Here is a 12,058-nt window from a genome sequence, read left to right as displayed (position 1 = left end):
GGAGCGAGAATCAATGCGACAAAGACGAAGGACCTGCTTGCCGGAGATTCAGACCAACTGAGAAGCAATGCATCAGTTGACGACGACAATCTCGAGGTAGTAAAGGTGTTTTGCTATCTTAGGGCGGTCGTAGTTTCTGACAACGACATCAGCAGCGAAATCCGGAGACGCATTGTACGACGCATCCTCCGCACCATCTTTGGCAAGGTGTTCGAGTATGGAGTTTGGAGTAGAAGGATGAACCACAAATTTGCTGAGCTGTACGGCGCACCGAGCATCCTGACGGTAGCGAAGACTGGCACGATGACTGGGGCATGTTATGAGGATGCCGGACTCATGCCCCACCAAGAAGGTGTTCGAAAGCGATCGCCAGTTCAGCATGAGGCGCAGGGGAGCGCAGCGAGCTCGATTGCTGGGATAGGCGAAACCTGTCAGGGAGGGCAGTTTGAGGGTGGTTTAAGGTTTCATTTTAAGCAAAATAGTTCAACAGTCCCGATTTTCATGCTCGAAAATGTCACTTGGGGAAATGTTTATGTTTAGGTTCGGCATAACACTTGGAGCAGAAGGCGAATACGTGTTTCAACTGTACCACGATCTTCAGTTGTTACAAATCACGTTTCGAAGCTTTCACTATACTATGAGGAGAGGGAAAACACGAGTGTACACTTGAACTTGAAGTAGGTTCGTAATGAAATTCTCATCAGTAAAGAAAAAGCCCACAATAACAAACAAACAAAAATAGACAAACACGACACGACCACATTACTCAAGTGAATAACCTGTTTGTTTAATTCCGGTTTTGTTTTATTCTACAGTATTATAGTATTATCACCCTCGCTAGCTTAATCCGTCACGGTTTTTTTTGCAAGCACGCACGCACGCACACACACCATCTGCTTTCAAGGTGCGCAGGTTTGTAATATGTTTGGGTTTGCAGAATTGTTGCTGATGGATAAGTTTTGTTTTTTTTTCTTCTTCTTTTGTTCTTGTTGTAGTTGTATCTTATCAATCCTCGCATTTTTTTCTCGCCTCAATTAACTCACTTGGCTCAGTGGTGTCACCCTACTATCAGTATCCGACATTTCCGTATGTTTGATGTTGTTGTGTGATTGTGTGTAGTAAATAAGTAGAATTTGTATGTTTCAGTTTTCTGTACGCTTTTTTTAAACTATTTGACTGTTTGATTTTTCAAAGAGCAGGAAAATCCTCCCCTATCGTTTGCAAATTTGTTGTTAGCTGCTTTAAATATAAGTCCATCTTTCATTCACTCCTAGGAAGTATTGGCCTGCATTAGTTAGAGTTTTCATCTTTCTTTGTTTTTTTTTCTTTTATTCCATTATTATCTCTGTAGTTTGAAACGGTTATGTACAGAAATGGGTAAAAATGTGTTTTATTTGTTATGTTTTTTTTCTTCTTTTATATATATGTGTGTGTGTGTGTGTGTGTGTGTTTCTTTGTAATGTAATATTACACTTCAATAAACAAATATTTGTCTGGCTCGTTTTGTGTGACCGTTTGCATCTTTATAAATGAATTCATTTGCAGATGGTAGTTCTGTTCAACCAAATTTCTTCCTATCTATGCCTGCAACCGTTCACTTAGCGTTTGCTCGCTGTCCGCTGCTCTAGGGCACCTCTATTGTAGAAAACGCTGCACAAACAATTGTGTGCGCGGGTAACAGAGCGCATCTGTGTGAATCGGAAAATTTCATTCTGATATCTGCAGTGGTAGGATTTGTTAATCCAGAAGAAAAATGGAAACATTCTAGAAGACAAAATTAGTTCCATATTAGAAGGCGAAATAAATTCACACAACTGTTGTACCATTCTTGCGCTTCTCACTCTTGTGTCATCGTTTTCCACACCACCGTGCAACCGTCTCGATCGCTTTCGTTTTTTCTTTGTTTTGTTTTCCTTTTTTTTAAATAGTTTTGCATTAAATTGTTCTCCTGCTACTGGTTTTGAATTTGTTACAATATCTACATAAAATATTATTTAATTATTTGTGTTTGTTCTGTTTGCCCGCTGTACCGCGCTGCTTAGTCGTTCGCTGTTAACATTTCCCATTTGTGTTGTGATGTGATGGGTTCCGAAACAGTGCAAGCACTGTACTCATCTTTTTCTTACATTTTCATTAACTCCCGCCCACCCTCAACCCTCTACCCCCGTTTACCCCTGCCGGCATATATTATCATTATTAGATTGGTTTCATATCTATTGCATAGTTGTGAGGGATACCTGCTTGATACCTGGAGATGGGGCCGTTATGCTAATTACGTCGGGGTGTTTGTTACGTTAAAATACGCCAAGCTCAACGTAATCATATAGGAGCTCTGTAAACCGTTTGTCTGTACTATTATACTGCGAGTTAATTCCGTCTCGATTTCGGTGAGGGTTGATAGTAATGAAGAAACCAAATTGCATCTTTACGCTTTGACCCTTCCCAGCGACTACAGCCGTCGGTACGGTTTAGATAAAAATATAGAATAATTACCAAAAAAAAACAACCTTTGAAACAGTTTGCATCCTAGCGCATTCTAATCACTATAATTAAAAATACCTTAAACTAAAGCAAGGAACGTGTTTTGAAAAGGCAAAATAAAAATTACGAGCAGTGCGAATCACTGCTCCCGCAAAGGTAGAACGCAAACGGAAGCATTTAATTGACAGAGACAGAATGATGCTGGCTGTTCACCCGAACAATATAGAATAGCGCTTGTTTTTTTTTGTTCAATTTTATTATTGCAGATGTATTTCGTATACATCCAAATTTGAAAGCTATATAATATATCTTTTATTTGTCTTAAATATCTTTGTTTGTTTGTGTTCTGTAATTCATATATCTCTTTATATATATATAATATATCTCTTTATTTCTTTCTTTTTCTTTTTCTCTCTCTCTCTCTTTCTTTATGCACCTTTCATCGCTTCTGTGTTCATTGGATTCATTTAAACGTTCATAAATCACTGCTAGCGCTAAATGTGTTGTCATTCTGGATTGTTTCTTTTTCCTACCACTTGACTCTTTTATTTCCCTCTTCTTCTTCTTCTTCTTCTTCTTCTTCTTCTTCTTCTTCTCCTTCTTCTTCTTCTCCTTCTTCTTCTTCTCCTTCTTCTTCTTCTCCTTCTTCTTCTCCTTCTTCTTCTTCTTCTTCTTCTTCTTCTTCTTCTTCTTATTCTTCTTCTTCTTCTTCTTCTGCTTCATTGTCTTCTTCTTCTTCTGCTTCATTGTCTTCTTCTTCTTCTTCTTCTTCTTCTTATTCTTCTCCTTATTCTTCTTATTCTTCTCCTTATTCTTCTTCTTTTTCTTTTTATTCTTCTTCTTCATCGTCTTTAGTTATATTGTTGTTGCTGCTTTTTTGTTTTCCTACTTATGTTTTAGGCAAATCTACACATTCCACTGTGGCATATACACACACACACACACACACCCGCACATTAGATTCATACTCGTTGCACTTTCAATATCATTTTCTTTTCTTTTTTGTCGTGTTGCACAGTTAATAAATAGAATGGCTGCTGCTAATATATAAGAATAGTAATAGTTTTCTTTGTTTTGCATTCATTTTTGTTGATTGTTTGTTTTGTCTTCTCCGTTTCTCTTTGTTTTTTTTTTTCTTTCTTAACTGTCCCTCCGTTTAAATTAACTTTCACCTTCCATTTTCTCTCCTCCCTCTCCCGCCGACTTTAGCATAATATAATAGATTCAATGCTCAATCATATAATTTCATATTCTAGTTGGGTTTGTATCTCATGTGTGTATCAGTATGCTTATAACTCCCACAGTCTGTCGTTAGTTGGATTTACATAAATTTGTTTGTATTTTTTTTTCTCTCTCTCTCTCTCTATCTCTCTCTCTCTCTCTATCTCTCTCTCTCTCTCTATCTCTCTCTCTCTCTCTAAGAATATATTTTTCCTCTTCTTTCTGAGTGATTATTTTTTTTTTACTTCTTCATTTTTTTCTCTATAGATTTTCTTTTAGTTTAGTTTTGTTTGTTTGTTGTCACAAGTTTGTTGTGTAAAGCAACACAGAAAGAAAGAGCATGAGCAGTAGCAAATGGGAGGTATCCAATTTTTCCAAACCAAGATTAAACTGTGTACTGGAACTGTCTACACTTCTCGCTACTACCAAAACACGCCAGGTGATATCCGTTCGTGGTAAATGCTTACTAACACCATCTATAACATGCTGAACTACTGTCGTTCGCCACTACTGTAACGTACCGGATGTGCACTAAATGTGGTAAGTAAATGTTAAACCTGGCTCTGGCTATGCATTTGTTATGCTTCTGTCTTAGTCACTGTGTACCGCCTTTGCTACCGATCATCCGAAGGCTAATGCAACAATAAAAAGAACAGACGCACACGCACACAGATCAATGTTTTCGTCTAGTGTAACCCGCTGATTTGTTATAATTTGCTTGCACTAGCTTTTATTTGTATAATATGTATATAGCAACTGATCTATTAGCGCCATACTGATATAAATAGTACGCTGATCACTCAGAATTTGTTCTCCTATCTTTTTTTTTTTTTTGTTGTATTTTGTATTGCATGAATTTCTTGTTTTTGGTTTGCTCATAACTAGTATTTTATAGTTATATTTGTTTGTGTTTTTTTTTTATTTCGCTTTTCGTTTTACCCCATTTTGGTATGTTAATTTTAATTTATTAATACCACTAAAAGATACAGCTTTATAGGTTGCAGACAACCACCAACACACCGGATGGCGTTGTGAGTGTTTTTAGAGTAGTATCTTGTTTTCATATATTTCTTTTTACCTTTTTATCTTAGTTCTTTTTTTATCTTTTACTTTTAATACAAATATATGAACGTTTGCATAAATCATCAGTGTTAGTAGTATAAGTAAAGCTAGATGTAATTATACGCCCCAGTTATGAACTGTAGAGATCAATCTGCTTGCTGCTAACGTCACAGTACAAAGGTAAGGTCCGGGAGGTGTGTGTGGGAGTGAAGGTGGAAACACGAGAGTCAGTCACGTTGCTAACCTTTGATTAACGGTAGCTTTCTGTTGATTACTTTCCCGTAGTTGCCGTTTTTTTTCTTCTTCTTCTTATCGGGATAACAATTATTTTGGTATTGGTTGGTGAAAGTTTTCGCGTTTTAATGTCATAAACTGAGTAAAAGATGTGCGTTTCTATTTTTTTTTTGTCATTTGTCTTCAGCAATAATTGACCACAACGTGTGGCAAAGTTTACACACGCACACACACACACACTCTCTCTCTCTCGGCAGGTTTCGACATAAAACGACACAATTTAAACTTGGAGCTTCGCGGGTACATTATCAAAGATTTCTTGCTTTTTGGCCTTTTTGGTGCGGTTCAAACTCAACTACAGCTCAGAAACGTAACGTTAGATTTAAGTTAGTTTAATTTTTACCCCTTTTTTTAATTAAGTATGTTTTCCTCCACCTTCCTATTAGCAATTCCGAGACGAACCAAACCGAAACCCACAAAAATTGTGAAAGAAGCATCCGTCGACTTTGTCTTTGTCTGCCGTTGGTTGCATTGCTTATGTCTACAGGCACACCACCACGCTCACTAGACGCATCGTTTTGGTTAAATTCCGGCCTTTCCTTTGCCGTTTGCTGTTTAAACTCTACACAGCAGGCAACGCGAAAAGTAAACTCCTAAACTCCCTAACCCGGCAAGAGGTGAAAAGTTAGTAACCGCTTCATTGGTGGCCGAAACCGGGTGTCTAGGCAGATTAGGGGAAAAAACCGTTCCAAACTATTCGTCTCCCCCAGAGGGAGGGGATGCACACATTGCTCGACATTGGATAAATACCTAATTTGTTTGTTCCTGTTAATGCTTCAAGTTTCGTACTTCATCCTAAACGTTTTTGCTTGCTGCACACACACACACGCTCAATTTCTGCTGTCTTTTGCTCTCGGTTGTAAGCTGTCACAAACGGTGGGTTTTTTTGTTTTTGTTCTTTGTATGATTCAGGAAACGCGCACAGTCAGCACTGAACGCGTAGGATGAACGGGAAGAGATTGGGATGTGGAGAAGACGAAGGATACACCACGCTACACGCTACACTGGTGTTTTTTTTATCTACACGGGATCTGCTTAGTTTTGCCGTCTGACCGCTCATCCAGACTTTAATCTTTTCTAATTCGCTACACCTTTTCCGAGGCATTAAATTGATTCGTTTTCTGCGCTCACTGTGTTTAGCCGTTTCTGATGCCGACCGCATAAAAGGGGCGCTTGATTGGTATGTAGGGTAGTGGGGTTTCCTTTTCTTGTCACGCAGGGCAAGATGCCTTTTTTGGGCCTAGCTAGCGTTAAGCCTGTGTGTTTAGGTTAGAAGCTGTGCCACCATATCCGGAGCATACGATTATCCGCAATGAAAATGAAACTGAACCGCATGCGCAACCAAACCAAACAACAGAAACTGAAATAAAACATAAAGAGAAAAATTAAAATTTAAAATATGTCTGGTGAAAAGGAAGAACAAAAACGAAACTAGCGAGCGAACCAAAGATAGAAAACATGAACCACTTACAAAACTAAAAATAAAAACAAACAAAACGAATGTTGAAATAAATTATTCATTTAATTCACGGAACAATTTCCCTTTATATCTGATGCTTTCTTTTGTGTTTTTTTGTTTGTTTCGTTGTGGGATGCTATTGTGAGCTACGTGATGCGTAAAGAAAATGTCATTTTGGGATACTGTATTTGTTTTGTGCCAAAAATACTGTTTTCTTTTTTTTTCAACATCCGAAACTGTGTTGGAATCGGCTGAAAAACAGCTTGCTGTCCGTTAATGTACCTGTGGTTTGCGCGCTCAGCATTTGTTTCTGCATATAGTAAAAAACTATTTTGTTTTTGTTTTTTTTTTTTGTTGCTGTGTAGTATCATTCGCTCTCGCTTTGCTACTGGCGCTTTATCTGCCCTACCCCGTCCTCTTCTTCGATTCTCCGTCGTTCCCTCCCTGTTTGCTGCTCTCATATATTGGTAGGTTAGGTAAAGTTTTGCTCGGTAAAAAGTTTGTATCGAAAATATACGTCTTTTTTTGTAACATTCCGTATGCTCCTATGAGTAAATCAGAATGCATTTCTGCTGTTTAGTTTGAGTGGTGGTATATAGTTTTTTTTTTATTAATTTTAGTTGCATTCGTTCTTGTTGGTTTCTTGTTATCCATTCGCGGTCTTCCGTGTCTGGGTGTGTGCTTTTCCTTCAGTATCAGATTCTGCATCGTGTTTCTTATCGCACACACGAATAACACGATTTGTTTTTTTTTTAATTCTAATGCTGAATCGCAAAACATGAAGCAGGTTTGATTTGCATATTTCAGGATGAGGCGAGAAAATTTAAAAATTATATATAAAAAAACCTTTGCTGCATGATTTTTGTACGAAACTATTTACGGGAAAAGAAGAGCAGATATGAAGTTGTATGGACTACTGCTATTGATAACTATATCGTTTGTTTCCCAACACATTATCCACTTTTGGCGCGTATGTCTTACTGCTGGGGAAGGAAAAAGGTGTAACGTCTTGGTGGTAAGCGTCGTTAGGCGCTGCGCTGAGGTGCTCTATGTGTATGTTTATCTGAATTTAAATGTATCTCTGGGACGTTATGGAGCTATGTCATCAACTTTATCACCAGCATCATCATTTTTACACCGGGTCTGCCCTACACTGCCGCTTGCATACAAAAATTAAGAAATATAGTATGAATAATATTAAAGTGTAATTGGTAAACTAGTAATAATAGTAAATATTAAGTTATATGAGCTGTGTGATTTTGCTTGCCCATAGCGACCTTTCCGTGGCCATTGCGTTGCACCGCCACACTGTAGCACTTGCCATTAAACGTTACGCAGGAACGATGTACCCGCGCGTGTGCTGAGCGAATATTTCTAACAAAAAAAAAACTATATTTGTATATCCTCCAATCCTTTTTTGTTTTGCACAATGCTTTGTACAGTGTGGAAAGTGAGGTGAATTGATTACGAACTGCTCTGCGCCACCGGAACGCAACAATGGAACAATGCGACCGCCCGAAACAAAAAGCAAGTAGGAAACGCTACATTCCAGTAGGATACAGTAGGAAACGCTACGCTGCTTCTCTGCTCTGGGTGGGTGCGCGCACAACAGAATCCGCCAGTCAGAAAAGATCGTAAAGCAAGCTGCGGGTATATAATTTCACAACGCACGTAAATATATTGCTTTCCAGTGTCTAGCTTACACACGCACACCATCGCATCGGACCTGCCCGTTACACGTAGTTACATAAAGCATTACACAGGTAAAACAAAATTGTGATGTTTGCAAAACAAGCCGATTGAGATCCGAATTGACACGTTTTGTTGCTGTAAAAAAAATGCTGCGCTCCTACTACCAGAAAAAGAGATCATGTTTCCTGCTCATTTTCTCCCGTTTTTTTGTTTGTTTGTTTTGTGTCTATTGTTCAATTTCACACACCCACACGCACTGCAGGAGCGATGTCTAGGTTATGTTCACTTTCTGTGAATATTTAAAAAAAACACACACACACATACACATTTTGCCCTATTCAATAATACATATACTGTTGTTACCTGACAAGTACGTGACGTTGGATGAGATGAAAAAAGAAACGAGTCGAAAAAGCGCTAATATCGATATAATATGCCGTAGAATTTAAATAATTGTAAAAATTATAATTGTAATACGCGATTGCCATTCTTCCTTAAATGCGAACGGCTTCCCTCCCGGTATATCATATGAACTAAAGATTCCCTCTTTCTCGCATTCGTTATCGGTCTACATCATTGGAAAGTTGCTACACCCTTTTATATACCTGTGCTGCGCTATCATAAATTAAGGATTATTCATTTGATTGTACATCGTCGCGTAATCATATAAATATCTAACACATGCCCGCCTCGAAATTGCTACATATTTTAATTTTTTATACTCCTTATTTATCCGCAATGTTGCTGTAGGGTGACGGAATGACGGGGGGGATGAATGTTTTTTTTTTTTTTTTGTTTCTTCTAACTGCTCACGTGCATCCAATTCGGAAACAATATACACCTATTAAGAGATAATATCTATTATATCCAATGATAAACCTTTGTTGTTGCTTTTTTTTTTGTTTTGTTTCGTTTTTCTTCGAGCACACACGAGTGCAAATAGATGAGGATTCTGACTACTTGCCCTGTTACTTGACCAGCCACCGAACCACTCCACAGGCCGCATCTGGATGGTTCAAATTAGGCATGGGCAAAACGATTCTTTTCACCGAACGCAAACGAACTAGTTCGCTCACCAAAAAGAACCGAACGCGAACGACGATTCTTTCGTTCTTTGTTTCATGAGATTTTTATTCACAAAGAACGCTCGTTATCTTTTTCATTTACCCACCATAGACGCATACTGTAGCCAAAGAACTACTAATTCTGCGGTTGAAACCAATAATTTAAAAACATTAAACACTCGGCTGTCTGGTCAACACAATCCATCGCAAAACCGACCGAAAACTAGCATGTAAAAAACTAATACGAGCAAAAATGTCTCCTGCGTATATTGTACCCCATGCCTTATACACACTCAAGGATTCTAAAAAACAAAATTATTTAAATATGGATCAACATGATGAGCGCAATCAATTCAGTTCAGTTCATTCGCGAACAATGACTAATCCGTTTGAACGGGCTCGATCTATTGAATTGTATAGGTATAATTTCCATACCAACAGAACACAGATCGAACACAAATGAGCCAGTTCGAACGCGTTCGATGAATTCAGTTGTGTAGGTACGATTTATACACCAACAGAACACAGATCGAACACTAGTTCGAACGCGTTCGGTGTAGTCAGTTTCTTCCAAAAGTCCTGGTCGTTCTTTTTGTTAAGAAACCTCGTTCGTTCGTGCACTTTACCGAACTGTTCGAACGGTGCGATTCTCGTTCATTTTACACATGCCTAGTTCAAATGGTAAACACGCTGTCTTTGGAATTGTGAATTACGAATCACGTAATATTTGGATGGCTGCCTGGCGAATCATGCTACACAAAAAAGAAAGTCGGCCGCCGAAGCGTTGCTCGTCGAAGATTAAATTACTAAAAAAATAAAAACGGTAATTGCAAACTAAATTTTTAAAACCTAAAACCATTGCCTAAAAATGGGCCCCCAGCTGTCCCATAGAGATTATCGCTCATCTATTTGCACTCTTGTCCCTGCTCGGCAACTAGTTTGCTCTACCTGCATTGCGTGAATGATTCCGTCACACTAATTTAATAAATGCCCATCCCCTCTCCGCCCACCCCCACTATTCTTGTCCTCCTTGTCGCTTCAATTCTGCTTGATTCAATATTCGAGCAAGTTATCGCTAACGTGATTAATAAGCTAAACAAGCATTCAATTATCGATTTAACAACGTGCCTCCCACCCCACAAACGATACGCTGCTGTGCTGGCTATCTACTTCCACCGCGCGTCTGCCGTTTATGAATTCCTGATTTGTTTTTGTTTTTGTTTGTTATGCTCTATGCAGTGAATTTTATATGCTTCCGCTAACTGTACACCGACATGGTCACGTTAAATCGAAAACATTTAGAAAACACTTACTGAAAACGAAAACAAAATTATTTGTATTCCCTTTCCTTGCCGCCTTCACTTTATACTCTATCTGTATATCTCTCTCTCTCTCTCTCTTGCTCTCCTGTTTTTCCCTTCGCTCGCTATTCCTCTTACCCTTTTTTTCTTGGTGCTCTCTCCCTCGCCTATCTTCCAAATTATTTTTTGAGATTTTTCTTTATCCGTTTCTTCCTCTCCTTCCTATTTTTCTTTAACCTCTTCCATTTGCTCATCTGCTCCTAATAATGCTTTCTTTCCTTATCTTCGCCATGCTTCGTTTCATAATGCTTAGTTAAATACATAATGTATATATATATGTGTGTTTGTGTGTATGTATATATTCTACGTTTGAACCCTTAAAGTATTATACTGGAATATTTTGTTTTTAAAACATCTACGTCATATATCATCAATATCGAATTTTGCCATACATTATGCTATGATCATTCTCATCGGTGTACTCTGTTTTTAGTTCGGCCAGCAGGTTGGTTTTACGTGTCAAAATAAGAATGTAAGTATCTCACACCCATGCTGAACTGTGTGGCATTGGCGTCTAGGATACAGGGTGTTCCAGGAGTTCTAATAGCCGTGGAACACTTGATTGACTCTTTCTTACGTGAAATGAACTTAATGCAATGGGAATTTGACTCTTAATGTAATGGGAATTTCCATGGAGCCTGTGCCATAGAGTCCAATTATCAACAAATGAAGTTCATTTCCCATAAGAAAGAATCAAGGAAGTGTCCCACAACTATGAGATCCCTGGAAAACCCTGTAAGGGGTTCATCGCAATTTGGGGCATTTTCTGTATTATTAAACGTAATCATTATTACCCCGGTACACGGGCATGTTGTTGGCTGACTTTAGTTTGCTTACAAGCGCAAAGAGATAGAGAAGGTGCGTAAAAATAAAAATCGCTAGCACGATTGTAATTGTCGATGTGAGCCCAGTGGCTTATATAAATAAACACAAATAACACAAATAATGTTACATGCACTGTACAATAATGAAAGACTGTCGTTAACTTAATTTAAAAACATATGCCCAAATACAGGGTAAAATCAAAATGCGCGCCTAATAATAGATAGTGTACCCACACTTCGCCTCAACTACTACTAGTTTCTTTTTTTTTTTGCTGCTTTGTTTTCTCCACCCTCGCCCAATTCTCACTGCATTGCAAAATACATGCGCGGGTAGCAAAAAGCAAGCCCTGCCGGACCCCGGGCGGGTGTTCCCGCATTGCCCCGATTACGCCTTCGGTGTGACGGGCGTCTGACAGTAAGGACACTCGCGCTGGGTCGTTGCGCACGTATCACAGACGACGTAGTGATTGCACGGCACGAGCGTAACCGAGCGATTTTTCTCCTCGCACTTCATGCACTTGTTGGCCGTCTCTTGGTATAATACTATTTCCACCTCCTCGATTTCTTCGCGCAGTTTCGCCTGCAAAGATGCGAAAAAGG

At 38.8% G+C, this 12,058-nt stretch overlaps 1 protein-coding gene across 1 annotated transcript in view; it reads right to left on the bottom strand.

Moving 5' to 3' along the window:
* Window positions 1-1,423: 1,423 nt before the first annotated feature.
* LOC5666780 (RING finger protein unkempt homolog) overlaps window positions 1,424-12,058 on the bottom strand; it is a 28,124-nt gene continuing 17,489 nt past the window's right edge. Inside the window, exon 13 of the mRNA XM_061663294.1 lies at window positions 1,424-12,038. Coding sequence (XP_061519278.1) covers window positions 11,844-12,038 — 195 coding nt within the window. The 3' untranslated portion in view covers window positions 1,424-11,843. The remainder of the gene's footprint in view (window positions 12,039-12,058) is intronic.

Source organism: Anopheles gambiae, chromosome X (genome assembly GCF_943734735.2).
Source record: "Anopheles gambiae chromosome X, idAnoGambNW_F1_1, whole genome shotgun sequence".
Lineage (NCBI taxonomy): Eukaryota > Metazoa > Arthropoda > Insecta > Diptera > Culicidae > Anopheles > Anopheles gambiae.
This window is presented reverse-complemented; position numbering and strand designations above follow the sequence as displayed.